General features: G+C 33.1%; 1 protein-coding gene across 2 annotated transcripts in view; it reads right to left on the bottom strand.

Moving 5' to 3' along the window:
- Nucleotides 1–4,252: 4,252 nt before the first annotated feature.
- The window catches only part of GRIK2 (glutamate ionotropic receptor kainate type subunit 2), a 770,475-nt gene continuing 750,804 nt past the window's right edge, over nucleotides 4,253–23,923 (bottom strand). The window contains exons 15-16 of one of the 2 annotated variants that reach the window (XM_049897980.1): nucleotides 18,097–18,347; nucleotides 4,253–4,495 (exon numbers count right to left, since the gene is read on the bottom strand). In XM_049897980.1, the coding sequence (XP_049753937.1) occupies nucleotides 4,331–4,495; nucleotides 18,097–18,347 (416 nt within the window). In that variant the 3' untranslated portion in view covers nucleotides 4,253–4,330. Of the gene's footprint in view, nucleotides 4,496–8,507; nucleotides 8,556–18,096; nucleotides 18,348–23,923 lie in introns of those variants that run through there. The other variant, XM_049897988.1, reaches the window with a different exon arrangement.

The raw sequence follows: 23,923 nt of genomic DNA, 5'->3' as shown, positions 1-23,923 counted from the left end.
TTCAATGATTTTTTCTTTTTTTTTTTTTAATAAACAAAGGTGCATTAAGTAACAGTGGCAGGAAGCAGATTAACAGGACAATTATAATCATGGTGTCAAGGTTTTCAAAGAATGGAAAAGAATATCTTGGGAATCAAAAGTAATGGTGACTATAAGGTAGATCTGTATCTACAGCTAAGTGAAAAGATAGTTGTCAGGGCAAAAAAAAATTGCCAACTGCTTTCTTTTTGTGTCAAGTTTCCAAAAAAAAAAAAAAAAAAATAGAATCATAAGAGGAAATCCAGGAAAAAGGCATAAGAAATGTAGAGGAAAGCAATAAGATATGAGAGAATCCAATAAAAAGAGAATGGCAGTGGTAGATGGCATAAAAAATGAGTAAAGTAGGTGGTCAACAGAACAAGGTAGAGTTTGGCAGGCCAGGATGAGTGACCAGAAGATATCAGGGATGGCAGAGATTGCAAGTTGTTTGTTCATATCTATTCCCATTTTTTCCTTAGGAATAAAAACCTTGTATTTTAGTTGGCACACCTGCCTGAAATAAAGTCTACATTTATTTCCCAGCCTCTTTTTCAGGTAGGTATAGGCATATGATTCAGTTCCAACCAGTGGAGCATGCAGATTGTGGGACATATCCTTATGGGGTCCCTGGGTAGTACACATGGTTTGCTTTTGACTATTAACCTAATGTTTAGCAGTTCAAACCCAACCAGTGGGGCTGTGGAAGGAAGACCTGGAGATCCGTTTTCTGTAAAGATTACAGTCAAGAAAACTCTGTATAGCAGCTCTACTCTGTCAAACATGGGGTCACCATGAATCGGGAGTGACTAGACAGCATCAGGTTTGGTTTTTGCTTTTCATCCGTAGAGGGAAGGAATAAGACTTCTTCGTGTCCTTTTTTACATTCCTCCTGCTAGGAATGTGGATGCAATGACTGGAGCAACAGCAACTATCCTAAACCTGAAGACAATCTTGAAAGTAGAAGCTGAGACAAGGTAAATATTTAAAATACTTTAAAATATTATACAACAAGCATTAAGTGTAGTGTGTCTTTTTTTCTCCTTCTTTCAATGTCTGAATTTTGGTCAAGGTGAGTGGAATATAGGGTGGATTTTTCAGTTAATTCATATTTCTGGATTAGATATTATATATAAACTCTACAGATTGACTTAAGGTGAAAAAAATTGGTAATTAAGAGTGTTATATTCTTTGCAAGTAGAATATCGTGGAACTCTCTATTTGAAAATGTAGGCAAACAGCAACTCCCCTTTGTAAAGAAGCAGGAATATATTTGTTTAAAAATCACTTTTAAATTAGAAGTGAGTTCGAAAAAAAATAGTAAGAAGAAAATGGCAATATTATAACCTTTCCAATTACAAATAATCAGGATTTTATCAGAATCAAGGCTAGGATCTCCTATACGCATAAGCACACAATGAGCAGGGAAATAACTGTTCGGGCAAGAATGTAGACACCTTTAAAAATTAAATACTATACACTGTTTATACATACAATATCAAATGTAAAGTGAAGAAACAACAGGTTTTTTATACTTTTCCAAATTAATTAATTAAATTAATTAAATGTGAATAAAATAACTGTCAAATTTTACCAAAAATCTAAACAATTATTTCCTAGATACAAAAAATATATATATATAAAGTTACTATTTCCTGCCTGTTTTATCAAATTAGTTTAGCATAATGAGAAACTGAAATTAAAAAGTGCTTTAAAATCTAATTAGAATTTGAGTGACAGAAGCTTAATATTACCCAAAATCTTTTTGAGAATTATATTATTTGAGGTTATTTACCATTAAACAAATCATTGCTGAGATTTTTTAGCAGTGCTTTGTTAATTCTCTAAAATTATATTTGGGGACATAATTATCGCTGAAATATATTTTTTAATATAACGTAATCTGGCACTAGAAATTTTTAAAATACTTGCAGTTTTAATTTTTATTTTATTTAGATATTTGTGACAATGTGTACAACTGTACAACTTTCGTAAGTTTAATACTTCATAGAGCCTCTTTTCATTTCTCTTTTGTCAAAGGGTCTGATTACAATGGGCCCTTCTTTAAATTTTTTTTTTTGTTTAGTAAAGTATATAATTTATGATGAAGATTCCCTTAGAGTACTAACATCTAAACTGCGTCATCACTAAGTGTAGATATTGACCCTGTATTTTTCTTTCTCTTTGCTGACCTACATTGAATTTTCAATGCACGAGGAATTTTTAAATTGCAGATGAGTTGAGTTTCAAATATGTATCAGTCATCACTCCACAGTCTTACAAACCAAAAAAAAAAAAAAAAAAAAAACTCATTGCTGTCAAGTTGATTCCGACTCATAGCAACCCTACAGAGCAGGGTAGAACTGCCCCATACAGTTTGCCATGAGCTCCTGGTAGATTTGTATTGCTGACCTTTTGGTTAATAGCTATAATTCTTAACCGCTACACCACCAGGGTTTCCATAGTCTTGTACATCCTATAAATATAGCCAACATTCACTTGTAAAGAAGGCTATGACTGTCAACTCAAGAACATGCTATTTTCCCCATTCGAATTGTTCTCACCCTAAAGATCTTATTTTATCTTCTAGTCCAGCTTTTTCTCGGCCCTAAGAGCTCATCCCCCAAGCTTTCATTCTTTTTCTCCAGGTCTCTGGGAAGTGGCCATCCTTAATGACCTAGAAAGATTCAAGCTGTGGCTGCCCTTAATGCAAAGATAAAGTACGGCATATTGTGCAGTCATGTGCAGATACAAGAGAAAAACGAAAGTCAAAGCTGAAAGTAAAATGGACATAATTTTAATGTTTTTTTTTTTTAATTTTGTGCATTGGATTCAAACAGCAAACTGTGTGCACTCAACTGTTATCACAATGTTGTCAAGAGGTCTGTGTCTTTTACCATTTTACACACAATTGTTCATTACAGTATGTTATCAGCCTTGTGGAAACCAGGGGTGTGGCATGGTAAGCAGTGGTGGTAGTGCACCTAGCTTTTATATTATCTAACTTGAAAATATTTCTCTTCTATGATTCCTTTTCTCTTGATAAAAATAGTTTTCACCAAACGTTGGTGGTGCACACGCACTACCATTCATGCTTGACATCACACCCCTGACTGGAACACATGTTCTTATTTTGTTGATAAAAAGTATTACAAAAATTTCCATACAAAAACTATTTTCATAGAAATCTTGCATTTCCACAAATAAACCTGAACATTTTTTTGAAAAAAACTGCTCAAGGATTTTGTTCATTTAACATTGTGACTGTATTGATAAATGCAGTCCACTTCAAAGTTCTCCACGCATACTTTTCTATAGTTGACCGGTCCCCTTTCTCTTACCGAGATCTGCCCAGGCTCCATCGAGTTCATTTATGGCAGGAACAAGGGTTTGGACTGACATATCTGAATGTTAGAAGGAAAGCTTCAGTCTTCCACATAACTATCAGAATTCAGCCCTCTTCTACAACTTATGACAAAGATTGCAAAACATCACCCTTATTAATTCAGAATCACTGAGCCAACTGTTGGTTTCTTATTCTTGGGGTAAGGTTGGTGAAAGGGTGTGTGTGGGGTGGGGGATGGGAAGGATTTTATAGAGTTGCATGTTAAAGCTCCTGCCTTGGTGAATTTAAGAAAAAACATTATTGCCTTGGTAACTGACATTTCTATTTCAATCAATGACACAGACTGTCAAGAAATACAAAAAATCAAACTGATGACGATCTGCTTTATATTCACTTGCCATGAAATCCAGGTTTGTTTTGTATTACATTTGTTTCACATCCTATGAACACATACTGTCTATTCAGATGATCATTATACTGAGTAGTTGGGGGCTAGTAACATCATCACCTCTATTATCTGGAAGTTCAGAAGACTGTATTGTTTCTTGTAACACTACAGTTGTTGCTGATTCCAAGTATTTTTATTCTTAATGATTCTTTTACTGGTTACCCTGTTGGGCACTGATATTCCATCTCCTGGCAACAGTTGGACTTCGAAAAGAACCTATAATTTCTCACTGGACTGCATTTGAAACCAGCCACAAAATGCGTATGTAACATTCACTCAGAAGAAGGGAGGAACCCACGATAAACAGTGTAACCCCGTGTAACTTGGTTGATCCATGATGCTTGTAAATCAAGTCTGATCGCTGCAACTGTTTAGATCACAAAGTCTCTAGTTCATAGACACAGCGGCATGAGGTAACTCATTTTTATTTTGCACAGGTTGCATATTTCCACAGGAAACATTCTCGCTAAATTGTTTGGAAAAAGACGACAGTTTGTGCTTGGGTGTTTGGCCTCCCAGCTTTATGCCATGGTTTCTTTACCTGGCAACCTTCTGTCGTTAAATGTGTGCATGTTGATAACTTCTTCTGTTTTCACAATAACTGGGGCCTGTGGCTTGTGTTTTAACCGACGCTGGCACTTCAGGGACATCCTCAGTTCTTCCACCATGGCGCTACAGAAGGACCTCTACAGAAGAACAGAGAAATTTAAGTATTACAAAACCAATAAACTGCCACTGTTCAGAAACAATATTAAAATAATTCTCAGTCAACAAAGAAGCCTTGAGATTTGAAAAAAAAATACTACAAAAAAACAAATTGTTACACTTTTAATATACAACACATGATAATGAAAATATGTTATCGAGGTGGGCTGGCTTAAAGAAAATCTCTGCCTGATACTAAAGTGAACTGCTAACTACTAATACACATACTGCACATATATTGAATAAAAATTCCAGATGACACTCTATAACATAAAATAGCATTATAGGAAAAGATCTACTATAAAACTTAAACACATACACATATACACAGATCTATAACCAGATATGCATTCTTGATATTAAAAAGAAATACACTACTTTTTAGATGACAACATGGGCTATACAAACTTCCTGTAAACATGGGCTTTCCACTGAGGATCTCAAAACAGAACAAAAACAGCACTCATACAGTTAGACAGGAAAAAAAGAACATAATTTTGAATATTTCATTTTTTTGTGATTATGCATAAAGACATGAATGGTGATTAGAAATAAATGTGACTTAATCAGAAAATGGCAAATTTTACCGTGTTAAAAAGCTATAAAAATGTTAACTTTATTTTCTTTTTTTCATAATCAGCTTGATAACTGAAAGCTGGTAAATAACCTATCTTATGAGGATAAAAAATCACCATAGAAATATATTTTTTTCTTAATTCCCACCTCATTGGAAAGAGATTTGCTAGAAATTCTATATCTGGAGCTTATTATTACATGCTCCTCAAATTCCTACTATGGAGTCATATATGTGAAGTAAAATTTTGGTAGTCACTCTGAACCTGATCGAGGTACATGTGTGTTAAGAAAACCCATTTCCATCAAGTTAATTCTGACTCATAGCAACCCCATAGGACACAGAGAGCTGCTCCATAGGGACACGTGTGTTAGTTGCATTTAAATCGGATTCATAAACTAGTGGTGTATTTTATTGAAACTCAGATGGTCTGTGACTTAGGCCGTTTCTGTGCAAGAATCAAAAATGTGGACAGCAACAAAAGATGTGGACAAGCATGAAAAATTTACACAATTACAAAAAGTGACTCAAAAACATAATGAAATAAACCAAAGCAAATATGCTTGTGATTGGCTTTATTTTTGCTTTCTGTGTTGCTGCTTTGTTATTTATCAAATCAGGCTAATTCTTAGAGAATACCAGATAAAACATATTCAATACCTCTTTTGTGTCATATTTTTAAAAATGGTTTTGCATTCAGAATCTTTATGTCACGTTAAAAATAATACTTTGAATTAAAGTAGGCATCCATGTGACAGATAAATCTGGTTCAGAGAGAAGGTGGGTTGATTTTCTGCATCTCACACCAGAGATTCCAGCAGAATGCCCTGATGCAGAGTTCTGCGATTTTTGACCCTTCTCTAGTACTTTCCTTCCCATCCCTGACTAGATCCTCTTTTTTCTTTTATGGTTCATTGGATAGTTTCCATAGTCATGGTCTTCCTAACTCCATAACTACCCTATTCCTTCCCAAAAGGCTCACAAATACCAGGATAATATATTTTTAACAACAATTTATTAATAGCAGTAATGTCTAAGAATCAGGTCAAATCCAAATATCCTATTTTTTCTTATAATGGCTCTCCATTTTCTCCTTGCTCTAGTGCCCTGCTGAGTTATTTTATCTTTCCTACACTACATCTTCATCCCTTATCTCAGTAATTAGCCAGGTTCATTATTTTCACTGGGTTTGGTTTTATCCCCTTAATAGTTTGCACTCATTATCATGTATTTCTTCTATCTGGCCCCTAGGTCTTCTATATGTCACTCTCACTGAATTGCAAACAGCAGAGATCAAGTTCTCATGGCAGAGACTGTACACGTATGTATTCTTTAAATGCTATCTGAATAAACAGTAATAGCGACACGACCCTAATATTTTAATTTATGTTTAACAATGTTTCAAATTCAATTCCTTAAATAAGTTTTGTTTTGTTTTCAGAATTAGAAGCTTACAAAATGCAATATAACAGTAATCAAATCAGGCAAAACTTTAGTATTTGTTTAATAACATTAATTTAGTAAAATATTAATTTATTAGCACTTGTAATGGGGTGATAAATAAAATGCTACATGTGAATTCCCCATTAACTACAGAGTTACTGCCATGCGATATTTATTATGTGTTAAACTACAAGGTCCTGAAATTCATGAATTATGTTTATATTGAAAGATTTATATGGTAGCTGACAGCCAGCGTATGGACACATGTGTTGCTTAATACGTACTATTAGATGTACTTATTAAGAACAGGATGATAATGATGATGAAGATGGTGATGATGACAACACTGAAGAAATGGAAAAATCTGTCTCCAAGAGGGGGAAGGATACATAGTCTTGAGATAACTTAGTCCTGGCTCTCTGTTGAAACATTTAACAGAAGAATTGATTAGACGATATGAGCAGGTCACACCTTGATCCCAAATGACACTTAAAAATGTTATAGGATGTGAATAACATCAAATTGTTTGAAATAAGGCTTCACTTCTAATCAAGGCATTTCCCAAATGTTTAATAATTTATAACATTGTTTTTTGAAAATCTGAATATTCAGATATTTTGATTATCTTAGTTTCAAAAATAATCCATACAAATATTAATTAATTTTCTCCATACTCAAGAGAGTGGTCTAACCAGATTATTTTATTGGGAAAAAAATATCATAAGTATACATACACATTCAACTATGAAATGACTCAATTTTATTTCTAGTAAGTTAAGGAATAAACTCTGTATTAAGTACTCTATACTTACCTCACACTATAAATAAAAGTATATAAAATTATTTTAAGCAATTATGTAGTTTTACATTTATAATACTGAGTAGTATAAAATATAGTTGAAGAACCTGTTCCAATCAAAGATCAGAATAGTTAAAACTTCTATAATTTATAATTACCTTAAGTAAATTATATTTAAAAATTTAGACACTATCTCAAAATTGTATACATGTAAACCTCTTGATTATCATTCTAGGCTCTGTCTATAAGCTATGGGAAAGTAAAAATTTTAATCAAGCAACCTTTAGCCTTGATTATTTGTTTTCAAGTTATCATTTTTTAATTAATTTTCTCCAAATAAACTGAATTTTGCCAACTCTTTTTTGACCTATAAGTGTTAGTTTACTTGAAAAATAGTTTTTGTCTCTGGTTACTAACAAAGTCATTATTAGACAATAGTTTTTCTTCTCACTAACAAAATATTTGTAATCCTTCATAAAACTATGAAAAACTCTTTATGTGAGTAAGATTTTGGAATCAACACAACAAGGTAAAGGAATTTAATAACATCCTAAAATACTGTTCATTTGTGGCACTAGCACAAACATTTATTCTTTTCTTTTTTTAGAGCTTTTAAATACAAATTCAATTACTAAATTTGTGTAAGAATCTAAAGTTTAACCTACAGATATTTTTGAGAAATACAGTTGTTTCCCCATGCTGTATGTTGCCAAAAATTACTGTCTCTCTTTTAAATAACATTTTTTATACAATAAACTGTCTTTCCTACTTCTCATAATCATCGGAATTTTTGTAAATCCTTTTTTACTGAACCATGAAATAAAGCTTTGAAAAACCCAAGTGGACTTGAAGCAGGAGTTCATCAGGTTATAATAAAAAAAAGAAGAAGAAGAAGAAAGAAAGAAAAGAGAGAGGTAATCAAGAAAGAAGAAAAGCAAGCAAGCAAGCAAGCAAGCAAGAATTCAAAAAGTAAGCTATCTTGACTCTCAAATCACCACTCTCTAGGAAGGGAAATTCACAAGTTGTGTCATTAAATAAAGTAAGTTCTTTAGGGTGAAAATAACAACAAAAAAATGTTTCTTCACATTAATTTAACAGACTACAAAAAGAAAAAAAGGAAAGGCACATGGATACTAACCATTATTAAAAACCTCTTTTAGTAAGTTTCAAAAGTTTACTAAACAGTGTCTGGATGGTAGGGTGGCACTAACCAAATAGAAGATTCCTGAAAATGAAAATTTAAATCTTTGAGCTGTCAGCACGTATAATCGCATTTAAGTCACTAAAACTCGTTAGAAAATTCGTGATATTTAGTGAGCTACACTATATCCATACATCTCTTTTTCTTGAAACAATGAAGGTCTGAACACCACTGAAGTATGAACTTGGCTATACTTACATTACTTTTTTTTAAGGCTATATTTTGAATTTGAAGTATAATCAGAAAATACATAAATAGTCCACAGACAGATGTTCTCAAGAATATCGTTACTGGTATAGACTCATGTATTACTAACAACAGAACTCTCAAATTTATACATACATTTTTTATTGGATAACATGATGTGACAGTTGCTTGAAGAAGCACAGACTTTTTTTTTTAAATATTAGAAATCTGTTTGTAACCATGGTTCACATTGAACACTGACATATTTAAACTTCACTTTTAGGTTAAAATCGTTATGTTTAGCAATGTCTTTTTAAAAAAAGCAACTGATGAAAAATAACCAGTTTGATTTTTTAACTTTTAAGGCAGTCACTTTCATGTTGAACATAGGTATTCATCTTTCATCCAAAGGAGAAACAATCATAAAATATTATACATTTCTCACTAGGAAAAAAAAAAAAAAGTCTGTAGTTAGTATTCATTTTTTAGGAGGAATCTCTATGTTATGTGTCTTGCTGTCTTACTCTTTGATAGTATAAAATTAAAAGAATGATATTCAACAATTAATTTAAAATAATTTCCAACCATTTTGGTGTATATTTGCTACTTGAAGTCCTACCAAAATATCTTTAACGTGTTTTATCAGATTTTGCAGTTCAATTTTCTAATATATATTAGCTCATAGCAACCAAACTGTATTGTTGGGTTTGTCATTTAAATTATTTGATAACTGATTATGGAAAACTAGTTCATTCTGAAACTTTTCTAATTAATTTCTGACTCTGTAGGTCATTCGTCCAAAGAATTCTGAATTATATGTAGTTTAGACAAATCAGTCATTGTGATAAATTACAGAAAATTATCACATGTAAGATGTTAACTAAAATGGAATAAAAAGTATATAGAAAGTAATATATTTTATATAAACATTAGTCTATGAAATAAGGAAAATAAGTGTCATTTAATGTGACCCATTCCTTTTGATTTATAATTTTAATTTATGGGCTTTAAAAAAAAAATCAAATAGCTGATGGTATACATTCAGAAGTGTGAATTGACCTAAGGCTATATGAATATAACAGTGAAGCAATGAGAGATGAAAAACGACTTATTAAGATATTCTTGTTAAAAAAATATATAGCAACTTTGACCCTCACATTCAGTTTTAGAGCAGCTAACTTATACAAAAAAACTATTATTTAGAGAAGCAGTCAGAAGAGACTTTACGTGCAGGATCACATTGTTCCTGTTGCTTAATCACTGCAATTTTACAGCTAAACAAACTAAGATCCAAGAAGTCAAGTTATCTATCTAAAGCCATGCACATAACTGGTATCAGAGATAAGATGGTAACCCTTTTCTTTTGACTTCCATTCTTGATTCCTTTATTATATTAGATTGCCCCCTTAGCAGTGTTTGATTTTCATCTGAACCTTTTTCCTGAACTTCATTCTGAATAAATGTTAATTTTTTGAATGTGAAATAATAAAGCAGACAGGAACAATTTATGGAGCAAAAAGAAATGCATTTCTTTCCTAGTGAGTAAAATGACAAAAATGCTAGGCTTTAGCCTGTATTATTTCAACAATAAACATATAAACAAAGATTAAAATATTCTCAGAAACCTTGACCATTACAGAAACAGTTACCCAATACCTTCATATTACATTTTGTAAATACAATGAGACAGAGAAAAATGGAGCATCTTTATACATTCTTACACTTCCCCTACTTAAGGTTAAAAAATCAATAAATAAGGTCCGACAAGTTTCAATATCATTTTCGTCAATTGAGCTATAAAATACATTTTAAGAAAAAGCAATGTTAATCATCACATTCTTGTTGGTAGTCATAGAGATACAATTTTTCATACGCACAAATAACTAATGCTTAGTTCTAGGAAAAGCTCTTTCTACCTAAAGTCCAATGGTTGGAATACATCAGCGTTAGGAATAATAATAATGATACTGTAACAACAGCTGCTTATTGTCCCAACTCCTAGCGACCCTACAGCACAGAGTAGAAGTGGCCAATAGGGTTTCCAAGGAACAGCTGGTGGATTCACACTGCCGACCTTCAGATTAGCAGCCGAGCTCTTAATTGCTGAGCCACTAGGGCTTCATACTAAGAACTCTATGTATATTAACCATATTAATTTTTAAAACAATTTCATTTATGGAGTATTTTAAACCCAACTTATTCATTTTAAAAGAAATTTCAAAAAACTAAGGTTTATACAAATTTGAATGTAGTTGAGATATGATCCCATCTCTTTTATTCCAAAACCCATGCTTGATGTCTAGACCCAAGGAGAGAAAAGTACAGTAGCTAGACAGTGCTTATGATAAAAACCCACAATCTGTTTATCCATTTAAGATTCCTAGTATATATTATTTTTCCGAATATAAGTTTAGGATGGAAAACCATCAATAAAAAAAAAAAAAGATTGTTTTTCTGTGCGTGTATGTGTGCAATATAGTATACCGTAAATAGAGTTAGGCATCTTTGACATTGGGAAATGCACTTGACCCTTGGGGCACTTAATATTCTTACCTGTGCAATATGGACAATAACATTTACAGTGTTTTTGACGTTGTTTTGTATTCAAATGAGTGTTTTTGAGGTCGTTTTGTATTCAAATGAGATAACTATACTTAAAAAAAACTTTGTTTATAAAAATAAAGTTGTAAAATCATTATCTGTCAGGCTACAATCTTAATTTAAAAACATCATTTGTGGGGATAAACAGAGTAATGGTTCATAAACGAATTATTTAAAAATACTTTTGTTAATTTGAAAGTGAATTAGTGAGTAAAATGAAAACTGGTACCTCATTGCAGAGTAAGATTTTGTATTTACATGTAAGGATATTTTTGAATATTAGCCATTCAGTTCTTATACAGGTCATCAACAGAAATTTAGACACACTGCTCTCAGAGAAAGGCAGTGATACAGAAACATTCAAAATTGCCTATTTGTCCAAAATTTATTTACAATTTTAACCTCAGAAACACATGCTTTGTAGCTGGTTTTTTCTTAGATTAAAAATGTATTTAGAAATTTCAACTTCTGAAGAGTTAAACACAGCTAAAATTCCATATATTAATGTAATTAATGGAAAGGATAAATATTTTGTGGTTTGTGAATAGACATTACTTGGAAAAATGTAAATATTGAAATAAAATCTTTCCTGATGATTTATAACAGTTTGCATTCCTATAGCTTATCTAATAAATAGCTTCTTTAATGAGCATTGCTCTCGTGAGAATTAATCCTTCAACATTCTGAGAAATAATTTATGAGACTATTTTAAAGCAGTGGTGCAGTGGTTAAAGCACTCGGCTGCGAACAGAAAGTCTGGTAGTTGGAACCCATCGGCTGCTCCACAGGAAAAAGATGTGGCAGTCTGCTTCTGTAAAGATTTACAGCCTTGGAAACCCGATAAGGCAGTTTTATTTTGTCCTGTAAGGTCATTATTAGTTAGAATGACTTGCTGGCAGCGTGTTTGCTTTTTTATTTGGTATTTTAAAGTAGTACTTCATTAACGGCAACTTTATAGAGCTATTTGTATATAGGGACCTATGAACAATCTCCTTTAATTCTTCTGTTTCCATGAAAAACAGATTCAACCAGCTTCAAAAAATGTTTTCCTTATGAATAGTCTTTCACCCTTGATCCCTAGTCTTGCAGGTGTAAACTAAACCACTCCAATTTTCTCCTTATCGTTCCCCAAATTGCAATGTTTCATTTATTTGTGCCTCTTCTATTCTGATTTGTGGCCACCTTTTACGTTCGTTATTCAACTGCAGCCTGAAGAACATTTTAGATGTTCTCACTTTTCTTTTGAACTTTCTGTGACTGGAAAAATATTATTTAGGGATCATCTTCCATATAATTTAACAGTGTCCTATAATATAAATAACTATAGTAACTAAAATGGACTCTCTTCTGAAAACAACAATACAATGTAGTTCTTAAAATAATACTTCGATCATCTTAGAGCAAAAATATATGTTTAAGATGGGGACACATTATCTTACAAATTCAATGTCTGAGTAATAATTAACATGTTTTGTTTCTCAGGTATTTTTACTACATTTAGTTTATTCTTAAGTAACAACAACAACAAAAACAATTGCTGACGAGTTGATTCCAACTCACAGTGAACAGAGGGAACAATATATTTAGTTTTTTAAAAAAAGATTTTCCACACCTGAGAACTCAAAGATTCATGTTCAAGCAGTTTAATTAAAATGATTTGTACAGGCAAATCTATTTTAAATTACGTGAGAAAGAAAATATTTCTGCATACAAATCAGACAAAAAAATTGAACTATCTAAGTTATGCTACTACTGTTGCTGTACATCAAAAGAAAGCAGAATTATATATATTTTTTAAAAGAGGACACATTCATATATTTAAGGAATGGTGACAAATTTTAAATATAAATGAGTAAACTATAATTATGTAATGCAATATTTTTATAAAAAGTAAAATGATTAAAATCACTTATAATTTATGCCTACAAAAGCAATATTTTATCAGAAATATTACATAAATCACAGTTTTGTACATTAATCAGTTTGTTTCAGTTACAAATAAGATTTGGAAGGTGACAAACAGGGTCCTTCAAACAAATCCACATACACCTGAAGTGCTCTGAAGATTTTCTCAGGTGTACAACAGTTTCTCAGATTGCTGAGTAACCCTTAAGTAGCAATATGTGTAAAATCCGGAAAGAGGTAAGAGACAAAGAAAATCAATCAGAAAATGCAAATGTTAATCAGTTACTTTTTAAGACACAATCAGACAAGAAAAGTATTTAAAGTATCTTTCCAAATGGACAAGCGGTAAATTTGAAAAATAAAAAAAAATAAATAACTATTGTAAAAGTATGAATAAATAAAATACACTATATCTTTGATCCATTAATATATTTGCATCAAAATTAAAACCATTAAGCATTATAAAAAATGTAATACACCATCTTGTGGTCATCTGAAATGAATGCAATGTACAGTTTTTTAGTTTTACAATGTCCATGTATTTCAGCTTTATTTTCAATTATTATTTTTTAACCTACTTTCATTTTAAAATGAGGCATTCTTAAACAACTGTTAATTATCAAACAATTGAGAAATATAAAGACATCATAATCAAGAGCTGTTTTGATCAATATTTCACAAACTATTTACTATAAAAGACATTTTATTTTTACCTTTAAAATAATAATTACCCCATTGCCATCGAGTTGATTCCAACTCATAGTAACCCTATAGACATAGTACAACAGGTCCACAGGGTTTCCAAGGACCGACCAGTGGATTCAAACTGCCGACCTTTTGGTTAGCAGCCAAAGTCTTAACCACTGTGCCACCAGAGCTTCAATAATAGTAGCAATAATTACTATTTTCACCACTATCATCATCAAAACTAAGAGTTTTCTATGAAAAGATATTAGCTATTCTTAAATTTTATCCAGAAAGTTCATATATCTTCCAGACTATTTAGATAAAAATAGGAAATTGCATTTGTTCTTATAAAGAATACTAGAAGGAAGAAGGAAAAGGGAGAAACAGAAGAAAAAGAGCAAAGCACTTTGGGGCTGAAAAACGGTGACTAATACATCTTTGCTTACCTTTAAAAGTTGCCAAACACAGCTCATTGTATATTTGGTTCTCAATAAATATTAGATGAATAAATGAATAATTCCACAAGCATGCATTACTAAACTTAAGAAATCTAAGTTAAAGGCATTACTGTGATAGTGTAAATAAACTGTGAATTTCTCTATATCCTCATGCATATCTAATGATAAATTCTAGAAATATTTTGAGATTCATTATAATAAATTAAGTAAAGTGTTAAACAGCTATGTAGCTCAACCTGATAACATATCCCTCAGGAAAAATAAAGAAGAATTGAGCCCAAGAGCTTACTTTGTCAAGATAAAACTGGCTCTTCTAATAGACCTATAATTATTTAATTTACCACCATAGAAACACAGTTCTTTTTTTATTCTTTATGATAAGCTTTTCTAAATAAGTAACTAGAATAAACTTTGTTATTAATTTAGATAATAGATTAATAGAAAAACAGATGTTACACCACCAGGCATTGTTGAAGACCCTGGAAATATAAAACAGTAGATCCTGGTCCTAAAAGTATTAGGAGTATAATAGGGAGACACATACAGAAACCAACAAATACAAATAAAATAGTGGTCTAAGGTGTCATGGAGGAGCTCTAGTTGCCCAACAGTTAAGAGCTCAGCTGTTAACTGAAAGGTGGGCAGTTTGAATCCACCCAGCAGCCCCATGGAAGAAAGACCTGGCAATCTGTACAGCCTAAAAAATTCTATGGGGTAGTTCTGCTCTGTCACATGGGATTACTATGAGTCAAAATAGACTCCACAGACAAAGTGTAATGGAGACGTGAATAGAATTCACAGAAAACAGGCGCTAGGTTTAATGCACAATGTGCATTAAAATGGGCAAAATACTTTCCCTACTTTCTCAAGGGGAGTGTTTTTAGAGCGATGACAGTATCAGAAATCAGCCAAGTTAAAAAGAAAAAAGAGATACACAGGTCTCTTTGTTTTGTTACAATAAGAAATAAAAACTTATCCTGACTTTGCCTAAATAGGTTGTGTTCTGTGCCCAAACCCATTTTATCTATTGATTAGGAAAAGTTTTCTGGACAAGTTGATACTCGTTACTGTTGCTGTAGAGTCAATTCTGACTCACGTGACCCTATAGGAAGAGTAGAACTGCCCCATAGAGTTTCCTAGGCTGTAATCTTTACGGAAACAGATTGCCACATCCTTATCCTGCAGAGTAGCTGGTAGGTTCAAATCACTGATCTTTCGGTTATCAGCTGAGTGCTTAACCACTGCACCACCACCTAGTCTTAAATGCCTACTCTAAAATGACTAACGACAGTTTGCCGTGGAAAAATGAACAAAGTATGTTCAAGTCAAAAGGAAGAGTTTTGGAAAAGCTGGAAGACCTTGGAAAACTGAAAGTAATTTAATACAGCTAGAGTAAACATGGAGTCCCCAAGTGGTTCAAATGGTTAACTTCCTAGGCTGCTAACTGAAAGGTACCCAGAGGCCCTCAGAAGAAAGGGCTGGCCATCTATTTCCAAAAAATCAGCCACTGAAAACACTATGGAGTACAGTTCTACTCTCACATACATGGGGTTGCCTTGAGTCAGAATTGACTCCCAGCAACTGGTTTTTTTTTGTTGTTGTTGTTGTTGTCTTCAGAGAAAAGGTACAAGTTGTGAAGGAGCAAAAGATAAAATTACAGTGGTGCACAGAGACAGATCCTGAAGCACCTCATTTGCTAAACTAGGGAATATAGATTACGTGGAGACAGAATGCGGAAATAATGTAAAATCAAAGCAGTTGTTTCTTTCCAGTGTAATGTTTTGTCACCTGTTTTGGTCAAAAAAATTACATTAATTTCCTTTTCCTAATTTTTTAGAAGGTCGTGTATATATACAAAGCTCATTCCATAAAAAATCAAATGAGCTGATCGATATGTAAAAAAATCCAAAGAAAATAATTATAATAACAATTAAACAAGCTATTTTAAGGAATTAAATCTCTCACCCTTTATTTTTCTTTTAAACAGAATGTGTATAAAAAGAACTGTGCAAAGAGATACAGCTTAGTTATTATTTGAAAATGACACATAGAAACAAATATAATAGAATACTACATATTCTCAAGAGATAAATTTGATTCATTTTAACACTGAGCTGTAACATGGATGATTTGTGATTTCAGCTGAAAAACTCAAATTCTGTCTATAATTTTTAGACTTACTTAAAGCCATCACTAACCAAAATAATTTTACAGTTATTGACAATTATTAATGAAAGTGGAAATTTATAAGTTAAGATTTTTCTTCTTTAGTTAGTACTTAGGAATGTATTTCAAAAAATGATCATAACATTAGAATATATACTTAGACATAATGATCAGTCACTCCTAGTGAAAAAAAAAAAAATGTTTGATTTAGCCAGCTCAGTGTAAACAGTCATCCAGGAGTTGTGGGAAAATAAATTGGGTGACTGCCTAAATAATTTTTCATTGGTTATCTTAGTGTCATATACAGAATGGGGCTATCAATATTCAGTTATACAAACAGTATTTCTAAGAATTAACTAATGTAGTAAAATAAAAATGTTAAAATGATGTTTCTAAAATTCTAATTTCAGAGAGGATAAGTAAACAAATTATTAAAGACAAAATAAAATGTCTTTGGTTTTCAAAAATGGATTTAAAGATGCAAATGCTTCAAAGAACACCAGCAGAATATATTCATCTATGTATGATATATTTTTAAAACATCACTTTTCTGCTCTTCATTTTACCAACAAAAGTTCATAATGGTTTCAAAACATTAAAGCAATTATAGTTTCATTTGGCACAATGTCTAAAATTTAACCCCTAAATACTGTTGAGTTTTATGAAAAAAAGGGCTGTTTATACATAAAAAGGCTAACTCAATAAAGTACCAGAAGGCTTAAAAATGTTAAAGTGGCTACTTCATGTCCAAAGCTATCAATTCATATACAGTAAGTGTCACATCAGTCTGAAACAGAGACTTCTCTATAAAAATACCTCTTCATATTTTTTTCGTACGTATAGAAATGAAGAAGGTAAAGCACCAGAAATGTAGAACCTGAAAGAGGTCACAGACTTTTCAAGAACACAATGCAAAGACATTTGTAAAATAAAGACTAAATGTATTAAAATCCAAAGAAAAATTGTAATGAAGTTAATATTTTTGAGGTTTATAAATGTTCTTCTAAACACTTTGGTACAAGGGAATAAAAGACTCATTAAGAATTATATTAAATGGCAAAAAAAAGTTCACATATTCATTAACGTAGCAAATTAATTACAATTTTCATACTGTGAGGTTACTTATTTCAAATGGAAATTTATTAGACTAAAATTCTTCAAATGAAGATTTTCATTTGCTCTTTAATCAGTTTGTCTCTTAAAATCTTATTTATCTGCAGAGAAAGATTTACCCCTGCATCTTAGAGTTTCTTGTTCTTGCTTTCTTCATTAATTAAATTTCTCCATTAAACTAACTACAATGAACTTCCAGCAGCAAGTTCATTTAGGCTTCAATAAAAGGAGAAACCGTCACGTGTCCTGAAAGCTGGCTACAATTAAACATATTTAAAACCATGAGGGTGATACAGAGTCCTTTTTTATTAGTCTCTGCTTTATAATGAATGGCACAAGACAATGAACAGTCATAGTTATAAGCATTACCCTTGGTTGGAAAGATAGAAATTAGTTTGTTTTATTATAAGCACAATAATTGTTTTTAATTGTAAAAGAGTGACATTTACCTTTTCCAACTGAGCGTTTTTTTTGGATTTGTATAAAAATTCTCCCACTGCCACAAAAACCGAGAGCACCAAGCCGGCTGCCAGAACAATGAAGATGCCACCAATGTTTTGAACCCCCAGGGCACTGGCTTCTTTGCTCTCCTCCTCTGGACAACCATTGCCCCTCCACCACTTCTCCTTCATCATGTGCAGCTTGCCTTCTTCTTGAAGCTGAAGAATCGCTATGGTGATTTTATCTCGATACGGAGAACCTAGGAAAGGGTAGAGTAAGTTACGAACTATTACAAGAAATCTAGAATTTCATAATTAAAGGTTAGCATCTAAAATGTAAGAAGAGGGCACAGATTTTTTCAAATGCTCCAAAAGGTGCCAATATTTATTTTCAGGAGAAAAAGCCAACTGGAAAAGGAAAGAGGGTAGACGTTTAACGAGATAAATAAGGCGATGCCCTTTCTAGATTTTGAAGGGTAAAATGAATTTTGTGTTTAAGAAAGAAATGCCACCTTTTAAAAGGCAGTCTCAGCTCAGAGCATTGGGGAAAAAAAAAAACAGTAAGTGGGAATCCACAAATCGAAGTGGATAGAATACAAAGACGTATAGTTAGTTAAAACCTAGGAATCATTCTACAATGAAACCAGAGCTTTGATCAGGAGGTTCACCAGAATTTTTTGGGAAAGTTATGGAAAAATTCCGTTTTCCCAAGATTAAATGCAATAATTTAGGACCAGCATGATTAAAAAACTGTGTTCAGGGGTATATAACACTCTGCAAATAATAGACAGTCACTTTTGTATTTGATATGAATAATAAACATAGGTCTATACAGACTTGGATTATTTAAAAATGGCAAATTAACTCATAAATTCAGGCCCTATGGTCTGACATTATGAGATCTTTTTGGTTGTTTATTCGTTTGCCATTCTACGCCTTAAAGGGAAATGTTCTTTCACTGGAGGCAACAACATAAGTGAAATAAAGGATGTTTTCTGAGGTGGTAGATACACATCTGCATTAGCTATTGCATAATAAGTAATATCTTTTCTCATTGGTTTCCCAGAAGCATTTAAAAAAAATAAAAATCGAACTGCAGGCACCTTTTAACATCTGTCCCAAGGAATTGGTCTTATTGCTTTCTGCCACTCAGAAATTGCCTCTGAAGTATAATCTTCTTTCCTAAGACACTATACTGCAGCTACCATCTTCCTTCACAAATTCATCCATGTTTTTCTGTTTATAGGAAAATGCTAAATATTTCAGCTATAATTTTTGTTTATATTTTAATGTGCCTACATCTATACCTAAAACTTTATTTTTGCTGAGAAAACCAAAACCAAACCTGTTGCTATCCAGTTGATTCCAACTCGTAGCAAACCTATAGGACAGATTAGAACTGCTCCATAAGGTTTCCAGGGAGCGGCTGGTGAATGTGAACTGCTGACCTTTTGATTAGCAGCTGTCGTGTGCCGTAGCTCTTAATCACTGTGCCCCCTGGTCGGAAAACATTTCTGCCTTATAGGTGACAACACTATATATCTTTTTTTTTTTACTTGATTAATACAACAGGAGTAAATTTACATCACTTTTTAAACAAAAGCGGGCAAGCTAAAAGCAGAAAGACAAGTAGAATCATAAGAGGCAAGAATCCCACTGAAAAGTTGGAGAAGTTCTACCAAATCCAGCTGGACTGCGGTTTCTTTAATATACTCCTATATCTACTCTGATGTAGAAATAAAACGGCTTTTGTACAAGATTTTCAGTGCTGTTTGCTAAAAAAAAAAAAAAAAAAAAAAAAACTGCTGCCGTCGAGTCGATTTTGACTCATAGGGACCCTATAGGACAGAGTAGTACTGCCCCATATGGTTTCCAAGGAGCATCTGGTGAATTGGAACTGCTGACCTTTTGGTTAGCATCCGTAGCTCTTAACCACTATACCACCAGGGTTTCCATTTACTAAAAAGCTGTTCTATATTTTTAACGCTGTTTCCTATAATTTGAACTCAAATATTTGATTTTCACTGTACAATAATTCTCAAATATTCTAGAAAAAAAATTGCTTCTGAGCTTCTTTCCTAGCCTCTCTTCCAAATATTACTCCAATGCCAACGCTCAGTTTAAATTCTGCACCTCAAACATTTCACATATCAGTGGATTAGCCCAGCCTATACTACTGTCTACCTTGGACACTCTCTGGACACTCAGCCTAGGCCACCTGGTATTAGCATTTACCTTGTTAAATGTGGCCTACATTCCTAAATAGATACAAGCTCCTTGAAATAAGAACTAAGGATATCTATCTACCTACCTACATATCTATCTCTCTATCATCTACTTATATTTCCAAATCATCAAGCACTTCTCACATAATAACCAAAAAACCCACTGCCATCGAGTGAAGTTGATTTCTATTCATAGCAACCCTATAGAGTTGCTACTGCCCTACACAGTTTCTAAGGATATAATTGTTATGGAAGCAGACTGCCACATCTTCCTCCACGGAGCAGCTGTTGGGTTCAAAGGACCATCCTTTCGGTTAGCAGCCAAGCGCTTAACCATTGTGCCACCAGGGCTCTAGTCTCACATCGAGCGCTTTTAATATGTGTTTGCATAATCTGGGGAGCTTAAAACCTGACTGAGAACAGGGGTAACCTGGTGCTTTTGGTCTCTTTGACATGTAATAAAATATCATAAATAAATCCATCTAAATTGGCTCTCCAGTTATCGTTGATTGACTGCATCTAACCTTGTACCAGGTGCAAGGTCACTTTTACATTGCATAGCTAATTTGATTAACCATGTATTTTCCCTGCAAATAAGGTTTGATTGATAAATAAACATCACTTAAATAGTAAACTATAGTTTATCAAATATGTCTTTCAATTAGAAATGTCATATCTGAATTAAATTTTGTGCTGATATACTTATGAGAATGGAAGTACAATTAGAAACAAGACTTTATGGGGTGGTTACTTGAAAAGGAGACTTTCAAATACAGAAAATTTTGGGAGGCAGTCGAGTAATATTTTGTACTAATTCATTTCTCATCCTGAACAATACTAAAGGATATTATTTTGTATGGTCAGCTTGTCATACCAAGCGAGCTGCTACTCAGAAAAAGAGGGTTAGAATGGTTGCACAACTCAAAGAAGGCGACCAATGTCACTGAATTATACATATAGAAATTGTTGAAGTGGTGTAGGTTCTGCTGTGTATATTCTTAACAAAAACAAAAATATTTACAAAGAACAATATTCTTTCATACAATCTCAAGAACAAGACACAAACAAAAGCAACCCATGCTTTATCAAATGATAGACACACTTGATTTCCTGCCATCTGATCTTGCTATTTCCAACAATGAGTGTGACTATAAGAATTTTCCATTGATACCAAACTTTGAGTACACATTTTTTTCCTAAATATTTTTGTTGTTGTTAGGTGCCATAGAGTTGCTTCTGATTCATAGTGACCCTATGTACAACAGAATGAAACACTGCCCGGTCCTGCACCATCTTCACAATCATTGTTATGCTTGATCCCATTGTTGCAGCCACTGTGTCAATCCATGTTGTTGAGGGTCTTCTTCTTCTTCTCTGGCCCTGTGCTTTACCAAGCTTGATGTTCTTCTCCAGGGACTGATCCCTTCTGACAAACATGTCCAAAGTATGTGAGATGTAGTCTTACCATTCTTGCTTCTAAGGAACGTTCTGGTTGTACTTCTTTCAAAGTAGATTTGTTTGTTCTTTCGGCAGTCCGTGGTATATTCAATATTTTTTGCCAACACCACTATTCAAAGGCATCAATTCTTCCTTGGTCTTCCTTATTCATCGTGCAGCTTTCGCATGCATACGAGGTGATTGAAAACACCATCGCTTGGGTCAGGAATTCCTTAGTCTTCAAGGTGGCATCTTTGCTTTTCAACACTTTAAAGAGGTCCTTTGCAGTCAATCTGTCCAATGCAATGTGTCTTTTGATTTCTTGACTGCTGCTTCCATGGGTGTTGATTATGGATCCAAGTAAAATGAAATCCTCGACAACTTCAATCTTTTCTCCATTTATCATGATGTGGCTTATTGGTCCAGTTGTGAGGATTTTTGTTTTCTTTGCTTTGAGACATAATCCATACTGAAGGCTGTGGTCTTTGATCTTCATCAGTAAGTTCAAGTCTTCCCCACTTTCAGCAAGCAAAGCTGTGTCATCTGCATATTGCATGTTGTTAATGAGTCTTCCTCCCATTCTGATGCCTTGTTCTTCTTTCTACAGTCCAGCATCTCATATTATTTGCTCAGCATATAGATTTAATAAGTATGGTGAAAGTATACAGCCCTGATGCATACCTTCCCTGACTTTAAATGATGCAGTATCCCCGTGTTCGGTTTGAAAGACTGCCCCTTCATCTATGTACAGGTTCCTCATGAGCACAATTAAGTGTTCTGGAATTCCCATTCTTCACAATGTTATCCATAATTTATTATGATCCGCACAGTCTAAAGCCTTAGCATAATCCATAAAACACAAGTAAACATCTTTCTGGTATTTTCTGCTTTCAGCCAGGATCCATCTGACATGAGCAAAGATATTCCTGGTTCCAGATCCTCTTCTAAATCCAGCTTGAATTTCTGGCAGTTTCTTGTTGATATACTGCTGCAGTCACTTTCGAATGATCTTCAGCAAAATTTTACTTGTGTGTGATATTAATAATATTGTTCAATAATTTCTGCATTCAGTGGGATCCTGGGAACAGGCATAAATATAGATTTCTTCCAGTCAGTTGGCCAGGTAGCTATCTTCCAAGTTTCTTGGCATAGAGGGGTGAGCACTTCCAGTGCTGCATCCATTTGTTGAAACATCTTAATTGGTATAATTCCTGGAGCCTTGTTTTTTGCTAGTGCCTTCAATGCAACTTGGACTTCTTCCTTCAGTACCATCAGTTCCTAATCATATGCTACCTACTGAAATGGCTGAACGTCAACCAATTCTTTCTCAGTATAGTGACTGTGTATTCCTTCTACCTTCTTTTGACAGTTCCTGCATAGTAATGTGCTACTGATATTTGTTTAAATAAAACTCAGAAAGTTAATATACCTTGTTTTAAGTTTTTTAAATATTATAAGGAATAGAATCAATGACAGTAAAATACTATTTTTTATTTTTTCACTACTTAGTTAATTATACTGAAAAAGGAACAATAACGCAACAATGGATTTTTCCTTCATTGGTACATTATTTGATGCTTTTTGGGAACCATTTCTATACAGATACTAGTTGAAGTCAAATGTGAACTGAAATTTCAATTAGTTGAAATTCTCTGGGACACATAGAGATCAAAGAACAAAAGTATCTTTTATCCTCCTTATGATGTAAACAGTCATGTGCTTAGCTCTAATGAAGTGAACAGTCCTTAGTTAGATAGATAGGGCTTAAGTTTCTCCCAAATCCCACTTCCAGTTTCCATCCATATGTTGGCAAGAAAAGAACCATGATAGCATTGAGCAGCAACTGAGAGAAGCTGGGGCTGCAACTGTAAGGATACCTATGAGAAAATTTGCATTTTAGCCAAAGAACTCTAAGTTTTGTTAGAAAACAACTTTGGAATTGGTAAATGCAATGTACTGTGTACATACTACCATGAGAAAGTAAATCCTTAAGTATCTAAGGGGGCAGACAAATAAATATAAATGAATGAAGCAAGTTACACAAAAATAATCTGGAAATCTGCAATATTCAGTTTAAAGCATACCAGTTTTCATAATACCCTGTGAGAATTTTAACCCAGTGTAACCAGATAATTTCATTTTTAATGAGGTCACATGAAATACCTAAAATCTTC

The sequence above is a fragment of the Elephas maximus genome, chromosome 1, assembly GCF_024166365.1.
Source record: "Elephas maximus indicus isolate mEleMax1 chromosome 1, mEleMax1 primary haplotype, whole genome shotgun sequence".
Lineage (NCBI taxonomy): Eukaryota > Metazoa > Chordata > Mammalia > Proboscidea > Elephantidae > Elephas > Elephas maximus.
The sequence above is the reverse complement of the archived record's forward strand: the minus strand, read 5'-3'. Positions and strand labels throughout refer to the sequence as shown.